This window comes from Raphanus sativus, chromosome 8, assembly GCF_000801105.2.
Source record: "Raphanus sativus cultivar WK10039 chromosome 8, ASM80110v3, whole genome shotgun sequence".
NCBI classification, from domain to species: domain Eukaryota; kingdom Viridiplantae; phylum Streptophyta; class Magnoliopsida; order Brassicales; family Brassicaceae; genus Raphanus; species Raphanus sativus.
The window spans coordinates 16,317,421-16,339,565 of NC_079518.1; the positions used below are offsets into that span (position 1 = coordinate 16,317,421).

Consider the following 22,145-nt stretch of genomic DNA (forward strand, 5'->3'; position numbering starts at 1 on the left):
AACCCTAGGTTTTTGTCAAATGGGCCGTAGGGAAGCCCGTTCTCCTCAACACAAAAACAGGCCCGGGATAGGGATGTTACACAAGAGATAATGGCGAGAAATGTACCAGCCAAACCGTGAACGGCAGAAATGAGTAGTTCAAATTGTTTCGTGTTGTAGTTGGACTCAAATAATTTGGTAGAATTAGAGAAAACTACTTCATTTTATTAGGGCGATTTGTTTCTCAAAAACAAAATAATATTTTCATATTCTTATACAAGCTTTTTATTTGTAGGATGTTTTGTGACTAAATGTATTATACAGTGTTTTATGATTATTTAATTTTACTAGGTGTTTTCTTGCACCATGTGCAGAAATAAAAGTTTTAAAATTTAAATTTAATTGAAAATACAAATTTTTTTAATTTTTGATTTTATTATTTGCTTACAATATATATTCTTAATTTAATCATATGTAAAACTTTAAGATTAAAAAATATTTTTTATTAAATTTATATTTAGTAATATATATGTATATATTTTAAATTACAATTTGAAATATTTTTTAATTTATATATTTTTGTTAAAATATATTAAATCAAATTTCGTAAACGTAAGAGAAAATTTTGTTAAGTGTATAATTATTAAAACATAAAACTAAATAATTTTCTAAAATTTATGGATATAATAAACTAACAGTATTGGGATTAGAAAATTACATTTAAAACTGTATAATTTTGAAGAATTGTTTTACTAATAATAATTATAAAATAGAATTAATTTTGAAAAATTACAAAATAATATTATATTTCTATTTATAAGTTATTACCATATTTTAAAATTATCTTAAATATAAATCAACACTAAATGTAAATATTTATGTCATAATATATTTCAAGCCATGTCATCAATGTTAATGTGTCATGTCGTCATTTTTCTCTCAAAATTAATATGGTGATGACAAATGTCAAAATCACTTCTCAAATATAGACTAGGGAATTTTATATATATTTTGTAAAATAAATATTTTAAAACAGAGGAAATATATAGTTACTAGGTGTTTTCCTGCACCATGTGTAGTAAAAAAATTTTAAAATATTTTTTTAAAAGATAAATATAAATTATATTTATTTTTTATTAATATTATAAATTTTCTTTTTTTTATCAATATTTTAATATAAATTTGATTTAACTGAACATTAAAATTAAGATAAAACCAATTTTGTTTATTTTGAATTATATTTAGGAATGTGCATGTATATATTTAAAATTATAATCTTAGGTAGATTTTTCTATCTATTTATTTTAATTAAATATATTAAATAAATTTGTAAAATTTCAGAATTGTCAAAAATTAAAATTAAACAATTTTTTTTTTTTTTTTTGTCGTCGACTATTACAAACTCATATAGACTCTGTAATCCAAGTTGGTTGCTCCGCATCCATGTGCACAACAAAGGTCGTTTGGTTTCTAGCTCCTCGTGCTAGTCCGTCGGCCTTCTGATTTTGTGTGCGTGATACATAGATAATCTCTGAGCTGTGAAAATTCTCCTGCAAGGTCTTGATATCTTCCAAATAAGATGCAAAAGCAGGCCATTCTTCTGGTTCTGACACCATCTTTACCAATTGAGAACAGTCTGTTGCAAACGTGACCCGAAATTGATGTAAATTCCGCATACACTCCATTGCCCAAATTAATGCTTCTACCTCAGAATGAAGGGGAGATAAGGAAGCTCTGACGTTTCTCGCCCCCATCAGCCCTGAAAAACCTTCAAGGGTACTATACCATCCTTGCCCAGAAAACATCTCCTTCTCCTTCCACGAACCATCAGTAAAGCACCAACGGCCTGGTATGACTGGTAGCCCCGGTACTGGTCGATTTACCACCTGGGTAGCTAGCACTTGTGCTTCCGACCAAAGCTTTGCTTCTGTCTCCGCAAGCTTAAATGTATCCATCGGCTCAATATCCAAATTACTAAAAACTTTATTGTTTCGTCCTTTCCAGATATACCATAGTATCCATGCAAATCGATGATCTTCCATTTTCGGTAAGACTCTCCAGAATAAATGATCTATATTTGTATAAAGTGATTCAGACGGGAAAATGTGTGGGTTAGATGGTATGTGGGACAAAGCCCACACTTGGCATGCAGGAGGACATTCAAAGAACACATGGTTTATTGATTCCTCTGCAGCGCCACATCTATCACAACATATATCCCCTGATAATCCTCTAGCGTGCAAATTTTTCCTCTCCACACTATCTGCCATAAGAAATGTTTCATCTTAGGTGGACAGTGGATTTTCCAGCATTGTGCCTTGAGAAGATCCACAGTGGGTCCAAATACTGTCAGTGGTTTTTCCTTGTCCGGATACACCCTTTCCAGCTGATACCCAGATTTAACCGAATATCTCCCATTTTGTGTAAAGTGCCATCCATCTCTGTCCATCCTCTGAATTCTACTCAAAGGTATACTTTCTATTATTTTTACATCCTGTGGATCCACTATAGCCCGAATTGCCTGTGAATTCCATGTTCTCAGATCAGTGTCGATAAGTTGATCTACCGTGAGATCAGGGGAACTTGTAACATGATTTTTATTTGCTGGTCTCGGGCGAGTGGTTGGGAGCCAAGGATCATTCCATACAGATATGGAAGATCCTGTTCCCACCCGCAATTAAACAATATTTATAAAATCTGTAAATATATATAAGAAACTAATGATTTTACGATTTAATTTGATTTTATGATTTAATTTTATAATTTTCTAAAAATATGTATATATTTTTGAAATATTTTTAATTTAAATAATATTTCAAAATTTGAAATGCCATAATTGAATATATTATTTTAATGATGATTTATGCGTTATTGGCATATTTTTAAAAAGTCCAAAAATATAAATCGATAATAAATATAATCTATGAGTTATTACCATATTTTAAAAAATTTATCAAAAATATAAATTAACATTAAATATAATTGTCCATGTCATATTAATCTATAAGACATGTCATCAATTTTAGTAGCTATGTCACAATTATTAATCTAGGTGTTTTCATGCACCATGTGTAGTGATGAATTTTTTAAAAGTTAAATTTTATATTTTAAAATGTAATTTATTAATATTATATATTTATTATTTTGACTAATAATTAATATAAATATCATTAATTAAGGATAAAATTAAGAGAAAATATTTTTTTATATTTTAAATTATATTTAAAGAATATATATGTATATATTATAAAGTTAAAATCTTAGATAAAAAAATCAGTTTATTTCATTTGGTTAAATTATTAAATCAACTTGTACAAAATTACTAAAAATCATATAAAATTGTAATAGTTATCAAAATTTAAAACTAAATAATATTTATATAATTTGTAGATATCTAAAAGAAACTAATGATATTACGATTTTTTTTTTTAATTCAGAAAATTTAGAAAATTTAGATAATAAAAATTTTATATTATAAGTAAAATTATATAATATTTCGAAATTCAAAATATCATATTTGAATATATTTATTTTATTGATGATTTATGAGTTATTACCATATTCTACAAAGTTTACCAAAAATATAAATCAATATTAAATGTAATATATGAGTTATTGTCATATTCTAAAAAGATTTCCAAAAATATATATTAGCATTAAATGTAATTGTCCATGTCATATTTAACCATATGACATGTCATCAATCTTAATAGCCACGTCACAATTGTTTTTGTGAAAACGATTATAGAGAAGACATGTGGCAAATCACTTATCAAATATAGATTAGGGGATACTTATATATATGTACACAAGTTACAATTGTATTTGGAAGTCTCTTTCCCAATCAAACCCATTTTGTTTTTTACATTGCTAAGCCTAACAACAATGAAAGTGAGATGCTTCACATGCTAATCCTAAGAACTAAGGACAGTGGAAAGAACAAGAAGGAATTAGTGCATGTTACCAGATTCGAGGGACTTCTTATGATTGCACCTCGAATAAATAACACAATTTTATGGATATTGGATAATTTCTGCATCGTTTTGTTTTTGCAACACTTTTTAAAAGAGGTGCAACACAAAAATATCTCCGGATATCATTGATCACTCTACCAAGTACTACTTTCATCTAAACACATTTAATTGTAAAGTGAGATCCGGTGCATGTATGATGAATTTCTGCATCTAGAATCCTAGTTTATACTATAGAATTCTTACACTTGGCCATCGGTTATCGAACAAAATGAATGTACTAGTTGAAAAGAAACAAATCACACATAGTTTTTTGGCAAAAATCTATGTAACGAATATGATGATAGCAGTTGGAAAAGCTCACAACACATGGAAGAGTTAGCTCGTCTCATATTAACACGAAAATCTGTTAATATCCATGGATTCAGTCAAAAGCTTAAGCATCTTCAAGATCTCCCCATCTTACATTGTACTTAGATGCAAGGTAATGTGCGCCAACAGGACCTCTGCTCCCATATGGATACAGCTCAGGAACTATTTTCTTCTGCTCGAGCTCCTTCAACACCGGTGTGAATAGATCCCATGCTGCATCCAACTCATCACTTCTTATAAACAACCTCCTTTCTCCTTCAATTGCATCAAGAAGCAGCCTCTCATATGCATCTGGGATCTCTCTTGGATACCTATCCACACACACACGGAAAAAAAAGAGAGTAAAATTGAAAAATTCTTGATTAATAGAATTAGAAACAGAAAGTATGTACCTGGATCGATACAGAAGGTTAAGGTCGCTTCGGTCGAGTCTCATTCCGAGACCAGGCACTTTGTTGTTGATCCTCAGGTATATACCTTCATCAGGCTGAACTCTGATGACCAGCTCATTAGTTGCCTTGTCTAAATCAGTGGCGAAATTCTTCTTGTACAAGTTTCCTGGGACATGTCTGAACTGAACCCTGATCTCTGCACCTCTCGTATGCAGAGCCTTTCCGGCTTTCATAAGGAAAGGGACACCGTCCCATCTCGCATTGTTGATGAACATAGCCGCGGCAGCAAACGTAGGAGTGAGACTGTTTTTGGGAACTGTCGGGTCGTCTGTATAGCCAGGATAAGCCTTTCCTCCCTTGCTATGCCCTTTGTACTGACCAACAACCATATCTTGAAGCAGTAACGGTTTCATTGACCTCAGAACTTTGACCTTCTCGCTCCTTATGTCCTCAGCGTCTAAGCTCACAGGCGTCTCCATTGCGAAAAGTGCAAGAATTTGCAAGAGATGGTTTTGCATGATGTCTCGTATGATTCCATATTGATCAAAGTAACTGCAATTTTAAAACATTTAAAAAAAAAAAAAATTTAAAACATTTATTTAGATATAACAACGTGTTACATGAGAGAGTATTTTATAAAATGATAGAAAGTTTTTACCCTCCGCGTCCTTCTGTACCAAAGTCTTCAGAGAAAATGAGCTGAACGTTGCGTATGTAATTTCTTGACCAAAGAGGCTCGAAAACAAGATTTGAGAATCGAAGCACCGAGAGATTCTCAACGAGTTCCTTCCCCAAATAGTGGTCAATCCTGAAGATCTGCTCCTCTGTGAGATACTGTTTAAGACATCTGGTTAACTCTCCAGATGATTGGGAGTCACGACCGAATGGCTTTTCGACGATGACTCTTGTCCAGCCATTCGCTGAGGAGGCTCTTAGGCTTGCACACCTTACCACATCCACGAATATGTTTGGTGGAATAGACAAATAGTACAGCCTGTTTGATAGCTTTCCTTCCTATAATAAAAAAATATTAAATAAAAAACAGGATGAAATGAAAAAAAAAAAAAGATCACAAGAAAGAAGGTTGACCTCTTTCTCTTTGAGCTTGGTGTTTAGTTCTGCAAAATCTTCTTCCGAGTTATACTGACCCGAATGGTAAAAGCATCTCTTTAAGAACTGATCCATTTTGTCCACACAGTTCTCCCTGTTTGAGTTCCAAACCCTTTTCAGATAATATATTTATTTTTAATTTGAATATATCATAAAACACAAGTGTAATAACACCTTTGGTCTATCCGGCAAGTTAAGGTTCTACTGATCATAACACGAAGCTCCTCATGGGTGAGTTTGGTCCGAGCATAACCAAAAACAGAGAAGTCATGAGGAAGACAGCCCTCGTAAAAGAGAGCAAACAATGCAGGGAATATTTTCTTCTTGGCCAAATCTCCAGAGGCTCCAACCACTGTAATACTAAGAGTGGTTGATGTTGATGACTCTTCTTTTGTGTCATGTTCCTCTGTAAGATTATCTCCAGCTGCCAGAAAAAAGATATATTCAAACGATACTGATATGGTGAAGAAAGGGAGATGAAGGAACTCACAGTCTTGTAAAGAGGCACAGCCATTAGAGGAATAGAGCTGAGAAAGTTTCTCGGCAAAGAATCTCAACCGAAGACGAGAGAAGGAGGATTTTCTCTGAGGGAATGTGAGAGATCTAGTTGTGAAGAGTGGTAGAGTCTCTTTTACTGGAGACGAAGCAGCGTGAGCAGAGGATGAAGATGAGGAACGAACGATCATAGTATGAGTCGCCATGGAGAGAGAGATTAGATTATTTCTTCAAAAATTCAAAATGTGACTTTTGATGATTGCCTCCGCTTATCATTTGTGAGGCTGTCATATGATCATCTATCTCTTACATTATCCACAAAACACTATTGTCATATCCCTTTTCTTTTTTATCTCGCATTATCCACATTTATTAATTGTAAAAGAAACAAGTTTTATTTGTGAGTAATTCTGTAATTGGCTAATTGCGAGGTGCATACAACGAGGTGAATTTTCAGTATAATAATAACACTATCAAGTATACTTTACTTCAGTTTGGTTCCAAAAAAAAATATACGTTACTTCAGTTTCTTCTTCTTGTTACTTAACTTTGTTAGTGAGTTTTATATATACCTTTTTGTATATGTAATCATAAGAGTCTTTTTAAGGCTTACATATTAATATTTTTTTCTATTACAAGAAAGACAAAACATAAAAAGAAATTAAAAAATACAAAACTAACAAATTCTAATGAATTTGAAAACGAGCCCCAAAAACATAAATTCACAATATGACCAAGATGGAAAGGATCCCTGATATCCTAGATGCCAATCGACTAAACTCTGCGTCGTCAAAGAACACATGACCACTGGAGAAGAAAGCCGCCAAAACCACTATGACGACAATGAAAATATCTTCAGTATGTAATCTTTGTGGGGACTGTCAAGAAACTACTCTCCATCTATTATTCAAACGTCGGGTTTCTAAAGAAATTTGAGAGTTAGTTGATATTAATGTACCATCAGGTCAGCTGTTTCCATCCCTATTACATTCATCATCTCTATTAAATTACATTCATCATCTCTTGAAATATAAGGACCACGCAGTATCCATTTTCCCTTTCATTGGTTAGAGGATATGGAAAGCTCGAAATGATCTCCTCTACAAGGGTAAACATTGGGCTATACTAAAGATTATATTTAAAGCTTTTATGGATCACCATATATGGATGGAAGCTATGAGTACAAAAAGAGACCATGACTTCAAACCATCAAAGAGGTTCTGACCAGGCTCACTCCTTCAATCTCTCTATTATCAGATCAGAAAACTTCTATTATTTCTATAATGATGCATCGTGGGTGGATGAAGAGCAAAAAGCAGGAATTTGTTGGGATTTTATCTGATTCTGATCACAAGATGATTTTACAAGGATCATCTTCCATTGAAGCAGTGCAACATCAACTGTACTGGAAGTGGGAAACATTGGCACTGAAGGAAGCAGTGATTCAAATTAATCGCCTCAACTATAAAAGGGTAAAAATCTTCTGTAGCGATAATTCTACTCTATATAATAATAACCTTGCAAAGCTAAATCATGGTAAACACAAAGATAAGGATATCAGCATATGGGATATTCAAACTCATCTGGATGATTTAATGAGATTGATAGAAGAGAAAGACTACAAATTTAAACATATAGCTCGTTCAAATAATCACCAAGCTAATGACTTAGCTAATAGAGCTAGAATACAAAATGCTCCTTGTGTTGTTCGTTGGTTATTGTAAAAATGTACTGTATGTAAAGTTTTCTTGTTTTAATAATATATATAAGGTGTAACCTCAAAAAAAACTCAAAACTTCCACGATTAACATTTCAAAATGAGGTGTAACCTCTTCTACCTGCAACTCTCAAGAGTGAGGCAATGCACATAGTCGTCACGACAGCCAAAAAAAATCCGGCCACCAATCATCACTGGTGAAGAGAAAATATCTGCCTGCAACTCCAACTTCGCTATTTCTCCTACTTTTGATTCACGTGAATCTTTGCTGAGACTAGGTCTCACGCGAAGGACATGAACTCTTCCCGAGCTAGAGCATACAGACACCAACCTAGAAAACATATGTATCATCATACATCCATGATGATTAAAAACATTATGTTCTTATTCATATACCTGTTTGTTCCAAGGAGTTGATGCGATTCAAAATGCAGATTTTCATCGATGTATGCAGATGCCGTGATTGGGTCACCGATATTGTATTCCCACAAATGACACCCAGACTCCTGCAGCAGCAAAATTACACAAAACAGTCATGTCTGACGATTTGAGACCAGTACCACAACGACTAATAGTCATGAACGTCCCTATCAATGTCTTTGTGGTCCTGAAAATCTTCCTTTTTTTTTTGTTCAAAAAAATCTTCTTAATGTTATATGTTTAGTAAACTAAAACTGACTTCCATTGAGCAGATTTGATTCCATTGATTTAGCTTGAAATTCAAGAGAAGCTCTTAACATCAACAGAGGGTATATCCCTTGAAGATGCAACGAGGAGAATGTTTTTGGAATACAGCGAGACATCATGATGAAGTTGTACTTGCTTGGAATTAAAGTCTATCTCGCTACTTAAAACAAAGCACCTAATAAAAGTAGACAGCAACAAGGGAAGTATATTGATGTCCAAAGAAAATAGGAAAGTACCGATTCTAGTGAATAAACTCTTCCATTTCTACAGCACACGAGCACCTGCAGAAAAATAGACGTGTGGTCAACAAGGATGGATAGTAGCTGTACTTAAGAAGCAAGTAATTTACATGAATTAGCACAGAGAATTTACAAACCAAAAAAAAATACCTGAGAAGGAAGCACATGTGACATGCAAGGCCCAGCAAATATTGGCCCGCCAGTCCTATACTGCATCAAAGTAATGAGTAGTTTGACAACTGGGAGAAGACCAAACGAAATTGCCAGGTACAAAAGATGCCTATATGGATTATATGATATCATTGAAATGCACATACCTTCCAAATAATAGTTCCAGACGGGCTCATTGCGACAACTTGGCCATCAACTAAGCAGCAAATAACTGTGATAGAAAATAGAGAATGACAGTGATGCTGAAATCAATGAATGAATGAAGATTTAAATAGAAAAATGCAAAAGAAAAACATACATACCGTTTCGGCTTGACGGGATAATGGACAGGGAACCAAAAATCGGTGCCTCTAGTTCAAGTACCCACAAGGTGTGGAATGGTAAATCCTGCATTTGCAAACATTTTCTGAATAAATAAATTAAATCGATAAACAACAGACTCTTTTCTGGATCCAGAACAGATAAGCTAAACATTTCTACTGACTAAGACAGATCAGACCACCAGGACACTGTTTTGGCCAAAATGATTTGGTAGTGAACAATTACTCCAAGGACTATTTTGTAGATCTGACCTGTCCTATTCATATCATACATACAAAAAAAAATAAGCAAATAAAATTCATGATCAAACACACTCCCTTTTCAAATAACAACACGTACGACTTTAGCTAAGATTGTGGATCCTGAGGCACATACCTTTATTGATACAGCTGTCACGCGGCCACTTGTAGATGCCACATAAAGTGAACTACGACCCTGGGTGAAGCATTAAAGATGAATTAGGTGAGATCAATATAGCTCCAGTAATCATTAAAATGAATAACAGATGATGTGTTTTTAGCTTTGGACAGGCAAATATGCATAACCAAGTGGAAAGAGTAGTTTAAGACTTCACCTCATCAATTATAGGTGATGCAAATATGCTCCCACCACATTGCAGCTTATAAACACAGCGTTGGCTCCTATAGTCAAGGGCATAAAGAGTGTGGTCATGTGATCCGCACCTGCATGAATCGACCAAAAATTAAGCTTGGTGGTTTTAGAAGAACTTTGGCAAAATACAGCAACGAAATAAAACTTTTAAGCAAACACATTTTTTACTTCAGTCGCTGCTCCTGATAATTATTTCCAAACTCCTTAATCAGTTGCTATAACTAAGGTCGTATTGGTTTCCATTACAATTTTCAAGTAGCTAATGGATTTTATGTGAGAAACAAATAGAACATAATCAACCATTGGTAACCATGAAAGTATGAATGTAACGTCTACAGAGTGAAACAAAGCTTTTAAGTAAACACACAGTGAGCTTAAAACAGTAACAGAAAAGGTCATCAACAGTATTACCAAATCAGTTGTGAAGATGTGTCCACCACAGGTTGGCACTTTATCTTCATCGAAAAAGGAAAGCAAATTGTGTTAAGTCAGCTAAACCATCGAAGAACAACTTCTAGACATGAGAAAGTATAAAACATAGAAATTAAAGCTACAAGTATATAAACAAAGTACAAATCTAAGAAATATACTAGTAGCTTGGATCATACCTCAGCACCTGCTTGGAATGTCCAAGATAAGCTTCCAGTTAGGAAATCTAAGAAATATAATTTTCCTTTGTAGCATCCAATAACGACCTAGCATTGGAGATGTCCCTAAAACTGTTTAACTGAATTATAAAGGATACAGCGAGCAATACAAAAGACTAACCTGAGAGAAGTCACCAACTACCATGGCTGAACCTTCGATCCTTCCTTCTAAAATGGTCTCCCAACAGATCGAACCACTAGTTAGCACAGTAAAGTGATCATTTTTTAGAAGTCCAGCCTAAAAATTTCAACCCAAATCATCTCATTTTATACCTATATCTAGTAATGAGTTGATATCGAAGATTAACAAAGATTCATACCTTTTTGCATCGATGCAGAAAAATTTCCGTGAGTGAGACCCAATAAATAGATACGTTTTAGAATGCTTCAACACAACCAGGGGCGAGGCATCTACACAAGACTCCATATGAACTTTCCATAGCTCTTGTATAGAGACTATTTGGTTCCTTGGAAACTCCACCGACCAGTTTCCTCGGTTTACCCCTTCGTTACTACACGAGTTTGGATAATGTACCTTGTTGCACCGACTGAATGCACAATGCATTTTAGAATATCCTGAATCCCATGATATTTTATCTTTCATGCTTTTGGAAGAAAACTGTTCTGAATCAATTTTCAATCGCTTTGCAGAGACATTCTTCTCACACTGCATTCTTGAAGGTGTCGGCTCTGATGTAACACCATAGTGAAATGGAGAAGGTCTACTAACCAACTCATTACTATTCTGACTCTCTGTCTTGTGGTCTGGCTTCTGAATGGTGTTGTGTTGCATATCTTCTCTTAGCTTTCCTTTCTTCTCGGATATACAGATCACAAGCTTGGACGGACTTCGGAATTGGTAGATCAATCTCATATCAATACCAAGACTATGAGAAAGATGCGCTGCGGCTAGAGAGTCTCCACCAATGGCAAAGAAATCATCATCGTCTGAAACTTCTTTGACCATTAAAGCATCACAAATGGCCTATATCAGAAGATCAAGAAATTATATATTTCGTCTGTATAGTCAATAAAGCTTAATGCCATAAACGCTCAAACAAATAATGAAATTCAAAGTTAATGTACAAACAGGATGCAAGCTTTCAGACCTTTTTAATAGTATCCAGTAGACTATTAGTTTCATTGGTATGCATCATATCTTGACCATAAGTTCTAGGACATTTCAACCTAGCTAGTGCTTCATAATCAACTTTCCCACTTGAAGTACTAGGCAATGACTCCACCAAAACAAAATGGTTAGGAATCATCACCGAGGGAAGTTTATCGCTTATCCAATTTCTGATAGAATATATGACATCTTCATCAGGCTTGGTGTCCTTGTTCAGTACTAAAAAGGAATCAAGTGAAGCAAGCTCTGTCTGATCTCTGTTATATATAACAACAGCCTCAGTAATATATGGATTTAGTACCAGAGTTGTTTCAATCTCTTCAAGGGCCATGCGTTGTCCATTGAGTTTAACAGTTCGATCCCTTCTCCCAACAAAAATCAAATCACCACTAGAAAGCCTTCGACCGTAATCACCAGTTCTATAATATAGCTGACTTCCACAATCACTGGTTAAATGATTACAGAGTGAGTTATTATGTAGCTTCACGTAGCTTTGGGAGTCTACCGAGGAATGCAGGTATCCTTGCGAAAGACAGAGACCACCAACACATATTTCTCCCTCAGAGGGTTTATCTTCATCACCAAGAAGTAAAATTTTGCAATTGGAGATCGGCTTGCCAATAGGAACACTACCAATGTTCTCGGTCTCTAAGAGTTTTGGCAACTCACTGCAGTCAAAATAAGTGCAGTCCCCTGATACCTACACAACGAAAGGCTAATCGATACACAATCAATTTCATGAACTGCTGCAAAGGGAATGTGGAAAGGATATTATCAGAACTCTGACCAGCTAGCTACAGCCAGTTACCCTCAGTTTAAATATCAAACAAGAAAAAAAGACAAGTCTTCAAATTATCAACATCTTTCTAACCTAAAATTGGCTCCACTTATCAACATCTTTGAAACCATTAACACAGCCTGGTAACAACTATCCGGCACTGCTAGGATTTTTTTTAAGTATACAAGCTTAAGAAAATCCTTGAGATTAAATCATTATAAGCATATTTTCTCACCTCTGTACTCCCATATAGGTTCAGAAAACATGTTTCGGGAAGTAACTTGTGAAGTGAATCCCACAGGCTCACAGGAAAGGGTTCTCCGCTTAAAACTACCAGCTTCAGGCAACTTTTGAGCTTATTATGTCCACGATGTTGTAAAGTAGGTAGAATAGCTCTGATCATCGATGGGACAGCTACGAGCCTACTGATAGAATACGCCTATCAACATGAAACAAAAAGTAATACAATGAAAGATAAAGCAGTTCTAATCTAATGAAAGAAACCTTACCGTAAACAACAAACAAGAGAAGCTATAACTGTTCTTTATCATGACAATGATTTACTTTGCTCCAACTAATAAGTATAGTAACGTTATATGCTGTTCTTAAGGATAAATCATGACTAGACTGGAGTTCTACTAAGAAAGTAGAAAACTACCATGATGCAACATATCATCCAATGGATTTATCATCACAATGATAGGATAAGATAAGATACAGTGGGGACTTTCTGAATTTTTCATTGCTTTGAGTTACGTATGTGATCCCCAATATGCAACCTAGTGAAGATGCTTACACAAAATTCTCGATTTGTAAAATGGAATATAGGAACAGAAAAAAGAGAAACGACTCAACAGGGATGTCAACAGCATGACACCTAAAGAAGGTCGTTGTATTTTCAAATCCAAACAAAAGAAACCATAAGTATTACCTCCAGAAAACCAAGGATGGATATCATATTCTCTTTTAGGAGAGTAAATGGAGGAATGACTAATGGGGTGGAACTGAGAGTAGCACCAAGAAACTCCTGCAAATGATCAATAAAACCAACAGAAGTCTTGAAAGCGAATCGCTGCTCTCCAACAACAGGATAGTGCTCTTGCATCCACTTGAAACGGTTTAAAAGTCCTTCAGAGATCAAAGGACAGGAGTTTCAGATATTCACTTTATACGGAAAAAAAAAGAATATGCATCCAAACCTTGCTCAGTGCCACATATTCCTTTAGGCTTTCCAGTAGATCCGGAAGTGTACATGAGATAACAAAACTTCCTTTGCTTCTCTTTCTCGCAAGGCCAAACAAGGCTCGAGGAGGGAGCAGTTACATCACTCAACCTCTCACTCATGGAAAAGAACAGCACAGGGAGTGCGATGCTGCTCTGAACAAGCCAATGCGATCTGCGAAGCGGCGCACACCCGAACTGATCGAAAGAAGAGCCGCAGGCGATAACAAGAGAGACATTCGAAGAGGAAACAATAGACAAGACTCTATCTCTCGGCCAAGAAGGATCTAAAGGCAAAAAGGCTTCTCCGATCCTCAAAACAGAAAGCACAGAGATTATGTATTCGACCGAAGGCGGCATGTATAAGGCCAACACCTTTGGGGTGTATACATCTGATGACTCAGCTTCTTCGAGCTTATCTGTAGTAGTAATGCCTGGAGGTTGTTTTGTTGGTGGTGGTGGTGTGATGAGGTGAGGGTCGTTGTTGTGGCCAGGAACATCGAGGAGGATGCGACGGAGACGGAAGCTGAGAGAATCGATGGATGAAGATAGTTCGGCGAAGGTGAAAACTGTGTCGCCGTCGTGAACAGGGGAAGGAGGAGGTTGAGGAGAATCCGAGATAAATCTCGCCGCGGAATGGATGACGGCGACTCTGTGAGGGTTTGTGGAGGCTGCATCGGTGAATATGTGAGAAATGCAGCAGCTATTGCTCATCGGAAAGCTTTTTAAAGATTTCTCTTAGAATTTAACTGCTCTCGACTCGGAAGTCAGAAGACTAGAGGAACTATATGAGAAATCGTCTCCAATGCCCGTGGAAGAAAAATTTAAAGCCATGATATCCTTGTTATAACGAGATTTCATTTTACAATTAAATTTAAATCGAAAAATGAGTGAAATACTAATAAGCCAACAGAAGTGATGATATTTACAAAGGAAACCAGGGTCAAATCCACCCGAGACCCACTCATCCAATGACCCGTCCGATTTATATGGGTAAACCAACTAAACCAACTAAACCAACAAAATCCCTAAAAGCAAACGCGATTTCTGATCGAAATCGCTTATCTCACCTTTTTTTTTCTCTTTCTCCTTATCTCTATCGCGAAAGAGAAACTATGACAAGAGGTTAAGACGATTCCTCCTCCTTCGCCTCTCCCCCAGCTCAGCTCGACCTCCACTCTTCTCTCCTGCCGCTTCTCTACCGCCGCCGCCGTTGTCTGCTTAAACCAATCACCTGACGTATCTGTAAGTTGTGGTCTCAGATCTCCGCTTTGAGCTTTCTTTTGGAAGTAGGTTCTAATGGATTTGCAATTGAAATGCATTGGTATATAATGCAATTCAATGGTTGAATGAGAATGTATAGGCAGTAGAATTGGAGAATGTATAGGCATCTCGCTTCTCATTGGACTTAGATCGACCTTGTTCATGATAATTGTAGTATAACTGTATAACTCGGGACAACTAATAGAACTGTGGATAACTTTAACTGTATAACTCGGGACAACTAATAGAACTGTGGATAACTTGGTTTGTTCTGGTTTAGGCAGGATACAATGAGCAATCATGTAAGTGGTATACCTGGTAGTCCGGAAGAGAGCTACAAGATGATGTATAGCTATTTGTACATGTTAAAGCAAGTGAATCCAGGAACAAAAACTTGTGTGAAATTGGATGATGCAAGTAAATTCAAGTACCTCTTCATAGCTTTGGGAGCTTGCATTGAAGGGTTTGCATTTATGAGGAAAGTGATAGTTGTGGATGCGACATCGCTGAAGAACAAATATGGTGGTGTTCTAGTTTTCGCGGAAGCTCAAGATCCTAATGGTCAAAGTTATCCACTTGCGTTTGCAGTACTAGATAGTGAGAATCTTACTAGTTGGACTTGGTTTTTCGAGATGCTTAAAAGTGTTATACCAGACTCTTCTGAACTAGTTTTCATGAGTGAAAGAAATCAGAGTCTGATCTTCGCTATAGGAAGCGTGTTTCCAGAGGCTCACCATGGGCATTGTTTATGGCATTTGAAGGAAAAGGTGAAATGGCATGCTGGTAACGTCAACAAGGTTATAGTCGGGCATAAATTTATGGAGTTGGACAGATATTACACGGTGGATGACTTCAACTCTGCTTACGACTCATTTGAAAAAAGATATCCTGCTGTGTACAAGTATGTGCAGGAACATACTGAAAAGGACAAATGGGCAAGAGTTTTTTTCCCACGTGACAGGTACAACTTCGATACAATCAACAGTGTGGAATCAATGAAGAGCGTGTTTAAAGAGGCAACGACGTGGGCATTAATACCAATGTTGGATTGTATCGTCAGGAAATTCTCTGATTGGTTCACTCAACGGAAGGAAGATGTTTCTAGATCAATCGATACAAGCCTGGTGCCTCTAGTTGAGAAGTACTTGCACGGTCTATGGGGTGTTGCACAAAAGCTATCTGTACGGGAGATTAATAGTTATGAGCTTAAGTACGAGATCACTGACACTGCTGGAAAGATGTTTTGGGCGAGCTTGGTTGAAAAATCTTTTACTTGCAAGGTGTGGGATTATGAAAAGTTTCCTTGCCTGCACGGACTGGCAGCTTACATCTATTTCACTACGAATGTTGATGGCGGCCTTAATATCCATGAGCTGTGCTCAAAATACTACTGGACGGAATTGTGGGCTTTGGCGTATGACAAGACACTTTGTGTTGTGCCCGACATGTCTTCTTGGAATGTACCAGATCAGATTAAGGAGGTGAAGATCATACCTCCGGATCGCATCAGGAGGAAGGGAAGGAAAAGAGTTGGATGAATTTGAAGTGATGTAACACCTAGGAAAACTTTATTTTGTTGTATTTTAACTTTAAGTGTTTTGTTCGAGAACTATGGATTACTACGGAAAACTTTGGTATTACTACGGAAAACCTTGGTATGACTACGGAAAACTTTGGTATTACTACGGAAAACTTTGGTATTACTACGGAAAACCTTGGACTACGGAAAACCTTGGTATTACTACGGAAAATCTTGGTATTACTACGGAGAACTTTGGTATTAATACGGAAAATTTTGGTATTACTACGGAAAATTTTGGTATTACTACGGAAAACCAGTAATCTTAACACAACATCACATTAATTAGGAGATAGTCTTTAACACAACATCACACAATTCCACAAATCCAAACATAAGGCTTATTGCAGAAACTAAAGGAGATCTCAAACTAACGACACAAATCCAAACAACATAAGGCTTCTCATTTACGGGTAAGAAGGTCCTTAAGCTGAGCAATTTCTTCAGCCATTTTGTGCATCTCTTCAGCCATTTTGTCCACATCCTGCCTTAAGGAGCGAACCTCTTCCTCAACCCCGAGAACCCATGGTTGACGGAAGTGGAACCCATCATTCTGCAAGTTTCACATGGTTGCACTCAGTTTGACATTTTGCATAAGTTAAGGAAGTAGAGAAAATGTAAATTACCTTGTACTCATTACAAGTGAAGTACCTTCGGCCTGGTAGAAAATCCTTATCTGTTGGATTAGTAGAAACCTCGTCGACGATTCGTCCCCCACATGGGCACGAAGTTGGAATCCCGTGTTCAGCATCGCAAATAAACTGAAGCATGTCAAAATGTTTCTTCATCTTCTTCATCTCCTTCCTTTCCTGATTCTCAACCCATGGATCCATTTGTTCGCAAAAGGTGATAGAGAGACGAGGGGATTCTCTGGGAGAGGAGAAGGAAGGAGAGGAATCGAGGAAAAGAGAGAGAGAAGAGAGGAGAGAGAGAAGTGAGAGGGAAGTGGGAATCTATTTTCCCCTCGAAAATCCCGCCTTGACTCATAAAAGTCCGCCAAAAATTCTAAATTTTTTCGAAATCCCGCCTAATATATACACGTAGTTCTACTCAAGATAGTAGTTGTACAAAATTACCAAATAGTTGTACTTTCGGTGATTTTCAATAATTTTAGTATTACATGTAATTATAAAACACTTTTTTAGTTGTACAATAAAATATAAGATTCGAAAAGATGAATATTGGTGTTTTACGTAATAAAAGTGTGAAAACATATTTTATAATGGAATCTAATATTGAGTAATCACATATTTCACAAAATGTCTATGAAAGTGTATGTAGTGTGATGGGTTGTTTTTTTGATTGCAGAGTATAATATATTTTTTTCATGTTGAATATAACATTTTTCGACTACTAAAGATAATATTTCTTATTCTGATTTCCAATTTCAAACATTTTTATTTCGAAATTCGATTAAAGAAAGTCATACTAGTAATACAAAATCAGAAAACAGTTATCCATAGTAGTATTTGTATTTTTATTCTAGAAACTAGTATTTATATTTATTTTTATGTATTTATTTTTTATTCTAGAAATTAGTATTTGTATTTTTTCTTAATTTTTTGATTCTAGAAACTAGTATTTATACTAAATGACAAATAAAGCAAAGTCAAATAAAACAAAGTAAAATAAAACAAAGTAAAATTTTTCAATGTATCTATTTTTAAGTCTTTGATAAAAAAAATTTATATGGTATTAAAGGACAAATAAAGTAAAGTCAAATAAAACAAAGTAAAACTTTTCAATAAAACAGGAGGTTCCATCTTCAATCGCCACAATCCTCTACTCATATTGTTTATTAACTTGATTGTCACCACCATATCGAGTTATGGCTTTATCTCCGATTTCATCATCATTCGAATGGCACACCTCATAGTTCATACCTACATAATTTCGTTTCCCCGCTTTTGAACTTCGTTTTGAACTTGGTTTGCCCGCTCTTGAAAGTTGCTCTGAGAGTTCTAACCTTTCGATGACCTCCACCAACAAAATGCACCTACGGTTGTTTTTATCAAGGGACAAAAGATAACCACAAAGATCCTCCTCATCACAAATGACGAATTTCTCGTCACTCCCAACCAGCAGTGGAATGTAACTCAATTTCAACTTCACATTACATTCATCAAGCCCCACCTTTTTGCATATGCGTGCTTCTACCATTGAAAGATCTATCTCCTCCACAGCATGCTTCAACACTAAACAATACATGCGACCTTCGCATCTGAAGTGTATGATGACGTTGTGGCTCATTGTAGCCTGCCAAAACCATTCAATACCATCCATTATACATTCGAAGTTATACCTGTTTTACTAGTTCTACAATAATCATCAGTAATACTAGTTTTTTCTAGTTCTACTGTCGTACCCGTTTTGAATTTGAGGTTGAATCTACATTCAGCGCACTAGAATCGAACAATACAACCATTCTCCTACTCAATTCAACTAATAATGGAATCGTATAATAATAGATACCAGGATGCAACATCTAAATCCATTTCAATCTGGTTTCTAAGCTCATTCAAGAGAGGAGCTTTGGAACCCTAAAACCGAGAGCCTCGTTCTCCTCTAAAACCTACCTCTTCGACCCTTAAACAGCGCCGGAAGACGACGGAGGACCGAATCGGAGTGAGGCCGGAGTTTGCTGGAGTAGCAATCAATCGAGCGATCGGGTTCCCTTTTCCAAAACGCAATCTCCTCAAACCGCAATCGTGCAATCGAGCTGCTGTCCGTACGGTCGGTATAGGAGATCGATATCTCCATTTCGTCGGTTTGATTTTTTTTTTCTTTCTAATTTTGATGTTTTCTTTATTCTGAGGCTAATTTCGTAATTTTATATGGTTTAATGAATATGAAGGATATGAAGATGAGTAAGGGATATAAGTGATTTAAATTTCTCTTCCAAGGGTAATGGAAATGATGTCTCGAACTATATGGCTTGAACTTAAATACCTGTTTTTTTACAATACATTGATTTCTTTTTTTTTTTGAGTCAACATATATATATTGATTTTTTATTTTTTTTTCTGAAACACTTATTGATTTAAACAAGGAATTGGTTGTCAAAATGGGTCGTTTTTAAGTTATGCATTGGGTACTTTAAACAAGTACCAAACTGAAAATACAAAGAAATAAATTCTATTAGATAACTATTTTCATTTTTTTCACAAAAATAGCTTTCAAGATGGAAAAATAATCAAATAATTTCTATTAAAGGATAACATAAACATTTATACCTTTTGGATTAACTAATATAGACTTAAGGGGTGAGTTTTGTAGATAGAGTTTTAAATTTCAATAAATAAAAATAAAAAATACTAAAATTTTTAAAATAAAAAGAGACTATTTTTGGTCATTTTATTTTTTTAAGTTATTTTATTTTGAAAACTATTTTTGTGACAAAAAACTTAAAAACTATTTTAGAATATCCCGAGAAACATAAATCTATAAATTGGACAGCTAGAACCCAAATATTGTATGAACTAATTTAAATCCAACCCGGACACTGAACCGGATGATAGTCCGGGTCGCCGGATTTTCGGACAGACGGCGAATGAATCGCGGATTAATAATTGAATTAGTTTTATTATAAAGTAATATATCAGCTATGGAAATAAATTAACAAAAGCTAAATTGACATATTTTCTAAATGTTTTGTAAAACGTAAAATAATAGTTTGGATATTTAAAAAATACTAAGCTTGATTTTTTATATTTTATTTGTATTTGGCATACAAAATATCAAAAAATATAGTTTAGACTATCTTAATTTTTGTAACAAGTTAAGAGTTATGACATCTAACAAAAATATCAAACATTAAAAATTCGTAAATATTTAAATGTTTAATATGAATAATAAAATTCAGATCTAAAATAAACCAAAAGTAAAATATCATCAATAAATTATATATAACAAAAATAAACTAACACCCAATCAAATTAATTAATTATGGTTCTCTATATCATTGTTCACTTCTTTTTTTCAAGTAAAAACTATAAAATAATATGTAAAAGTTATTTATTTGCTTAACCATTGGTTCAATCGGTAACTGAATTCTGGATTTTAGTGAATTTTAACAATTTTATTGGACTTTAAAAATATTGATTTTTTCATAAAATCCGAACCAAATTTTCTAGGATCACCGGATTTACCGGTTCAAATGTGGGTCCAGATCAAATTTCAGAACAGTGAATTAAAGTAATTTAACAAAAAACTTGAGAGAGAGACAGTAAACTCCCGAAATGGTACAGGAGAAAAGAGAATCAGAATAACCAATGTTAGCTGTTTTCGAGACCAAGCAATAGTAATACAGTACTGATTATTTTAAAACTTTTTTGTCAGAAATATTTAATTTATCAATTAGTCTGAAATTCTATATAATATATTACTAGATTTTAATTCGCGTTTCGAAAGCAGAAATTTTTTTTACACTATATACAAAGTTTGTGATTAATATTTTTGAAGTTGTTGTATATTGTTATGTTACAAAATCATATGATATAGAAGAAAATAATTTGTTTAAGTTATATAATTCATGTATTAGTTTATTTAAGATTTTGTATGTACACTCTTGTAAACTCTTTTATAGACATGAACATTTTATCAACCCCGAAAAACCAAGCTGAAATCGACCAGGAAATATAGGTGCAGTTTGAGTCCATATTTACATATTCGATTTTTTTGGATCCGCAGTTTTCTTTTAAAGTCAAGATCATACCTGAACCTTACCGAGTACCCAAGTACATGAAATGTTCTGTGTATATTAAATAAATTTGAGTATTTCATATATTTTTTGGTATCACAAATACTTTTAAGTTTTGGGTTCAGGTTTTTCAATTTTAATTTCGGGTATCAGATAAAATTAAATTTAAAAAGAATGTATTTTGGGTATTCGGAAAATTGTCTTTTTATTTTTTGGATCAGAACAGATTGGTTTATTTTGAGTCTTTTGGGTATTTCAATATTTTGGGTATTTGTTTGGATTTTTGGATTTTTTGTATTTCAATATTTTTTTGGGGGGAGGGGGGAGCTAGGTATTTCGAGTATTTTTACGTATCCACATTTTTTCTCACTATCCCTCTCTCTCTTTTCTCCTTCTTTCCTACCCTATGTTTTTTATTGTATTTTTTCTTTCCTTTTTTTCTTCAAATAAAGTGGAACATGTTACTTATCTTTTTTTACTCCTACTTTTCTCGGTCTCTTCCTTTTTTTGGGTGTATCCCCACTTTATTTTTATGTATCGATCAACCATTTTCAATTATTTTTACTTTTAAAAATATAATTATTAATGACTAGTATAGCCAAAAGCATGGGAACAAAACAGAAATTATGTTTATCTTAAAATAATATTTTATAAATAATAAATAAACTACTTTAATAATAGTTTAATCAATAATTAATTCCAAAATAAATTTAAATTTCTTTTATATAAATTATTATTCCCAATCTAAATTTTTAAATCTATG

At 34.6% G+C, this 22,145-nt stretch overlaps 4 protein-coding genes across 8 annotated transcripts; 1 reads left to right on the forward strand and 3 right to left on the reverse strand.

Moving 5' to 3' along the window:
* Positions 1 to 4,209: 4,209 nt before the first annotated feature.
* On the reverse strand, positions 4,210 to 6,622 carry LOC108823066 (glucose-6-phosphate 1-dehydrogenase 1, chloroplastic). Of its 2 annotated transcripts, XM_018596295.2 has the most exons (6): positions 6,315 to 6,622; positions 5,999 to 6,248; positions 5,804 to 5,918; positions 5,373 to 5,728; positions 4,715 to 5,266; positions 4,210 to 4,633 (listed from the first exon to the last, which is right to left on the reverse strand). In XM_018596295.2, exons 1-6 carry the CDS (start codon positions 6,523 to 6,525, stop codon positions 4,387 to 4,389), a joined length of 1,731 nt encoding a protein of 576 aa, XP_018451797.2. In that variant the 5' UTR covers positions 6,526 to 6,622; the 3' UTR covers positions 4,210 to 4,386. The 2 variants fall into 2 exon arrangements, with proteins under 2 accessions (XP_018451797.2, XP_056849192.1); XM_056993212.1 differs by having other exon boundaries at positions 4,210 to 5,266.
* Positions 6,623 to 7,905: 1,283 nt separating this feature from the next.
* Positions 7,906 to 14,658, reverse strand: LOC108839111 (putative acyl-activating enzyme 19). Of its 4 annotated transcripts, none has more exons than XM_056993067.1 (16): positions 13,820 to 14,656; positions 13,552 to 13,748; positions 12,856 to 13,059; positions 12,144 to 12,542; positions 11,034 to 11,698; positions 10,835 to 10,910; positions 10,675 to 10,761; positions 10,478 to 10,521; positions 10,029 to 10,137; positions 9,830 to 9,889; positions 9,436 to 9,520; positions 9,280 to 9,344; positions 9,113 to 9,172; positions 8,960 to 9,004; positions 8,433 to 8,542; positions 7,906 to 8,367 (listed from the first exon to the last, which is right to left on the reverse strand). In XM_056993067.1, exons 1-16 carry the CDS (start codon positions 14,553 to 14,555, stop codon positions 8,154 to 8,156), a joined length of 3,156 nt encoding a protein of 1,051 aa, XP_056849047.1. In that variant the 5' UTR covers positions 14,556 to 14,656; the 3' UTR covers positions 7,906 to 8,153. The 4 variants fall into 4 exon arrangements, 3 of the variants coding, with proteins under 3 accessions (XP_056849047.1, XP_056849046.1, XP_056849048.1); XM_056993066.1 differs by having other exon boundaries at positions 11,823 to 12,542; XM_056993068.1 differs by lacking the exon at positions 7,906 to 8,367 and having other exon boundaries at positions 8,431 to 8,542; positions 9,113 to 9,167; positions 11,823 to 12,542; positions 13,820 to 14,658.
* A 232-nt stretch (positions 14,659 to 14,890) lies between these two features.
* Positions 14,891 to 16,642, forward strand: LOC130494533 (protein FAR-RED ELONGATED HYPOCOTYL 3-like). Its single transcript, XM_056992890.1, has 2 exons — positions 14,891 to 15,086; positions 15,389 to 16,642. The coding sequence occupies exon 2, from the start codon at positions 15,395 to 15,397 to the stop codon at positions 16,640 to 16,642; it is 1,248 nt and encodes a 415-aa protein (XP_056848870.1). The 5' UTR covers positions 14,891 to 15,086; positions 15,389 to 15,394.
* A 280-nt stretch (positions 16,643 to 16,922) lies between these two features.
* LOC130499142 (uncharacterized) lies at positions 16,923 to 17,609 on the reverse strand. The gene is made up of 2 exons (XM_056993069.1): positions 17,310 to 17,609; positions 16,923 to 17,236 (listed from the first exon to the last, which is right to left on the reverse strand). The coding sequence occupies exons 1-2, from the start codon at positions 17,514 to 17,516 to the stop codon at positions 17,087 to 17,089; spliced, it is 357 nt and encodes a 118-aa protein (XP_056849049.1). The 5' UTR covers positions 17,517 to 17,609; the 3' UTR covers positions 16,923 to 17,086.
* Positions 17,610 to 22,145: the final 4,536 nt, after the last annotated feature.

What these genes read in the sequence shown, in the direction of transcription:
- LOC108823066 (XM_056993212.1), bottom strand. Translation starts at nt 6,525, where the DNA reads ATGGCGACTCATACTATGATCGTTCGTTCCTCATCTTCATCCTCTGCT. An exon ending in CTGTGCCTCTTTACAAGACT is followed by an intron (nt 6,249 to 6,314) that starts GTGAGTTCCTTC and finishes TTTTTCTGGCAG; the next exon opens with CTGGAGATAATCTTACAGAG. An exon ending in GGTACAGAAGGACGCGGAGG is followed by an intron (nt 5,267 to 5,372) that starts GTAAAAACTTTC and finishes TTAAAATTGCAG; the next exon opens with TTACTTTGATCAATATGGAA.
- LOC108839111 (XM_056993066.1), bottom strand. Translation starts at nt 14,555, where the DNA reads ATGAGCAATAGCTGCTGCATTTCTCACATATTCACCGATGCAGCCTCC. An exon ending in ACCTATATGGGAGTACAGAG is followed by an intron (nt 12,543 to 12,855) that starts GTGAGAAAATAT and finishes TTCGTTGTGTAG; the next exon opens with GTATCAGGGGACTGCACTTA. An exon ending in CATCACCTATAATTGATGAG is followed by an intron (nt 9,890 to 10,028) that starts GTGAAGTCTTAA and finishes TGCTTCACCCAG; the next exon opens with GGTCGTAGTTCACTTTATGT.
- LOC130494533 (XM_056992890.1), top strand. Translation starts at nt 15,395, where the DNA reads ATGAGCAATCATGTAAGTGGTATACCTGGTAGTCCGGAAGAGAGCTAC.
- LOC130499142 (XM_056993069.1), bottom strand. Translation starts at nt 17,516, where the DNA reads ATGGATCCATGGGTTGAGAATCAGGAAAGGAAGGAGATGAAGAAGATG. An exon ending in TCACTTGTAATGAGTACAAG is followed by an intron (nt 17,237 to 17,309) that starts GTAATTTACATT and finishes TGAAACTTGCAG; the next exon opens with AATGATGGGTTCCACTTCCG.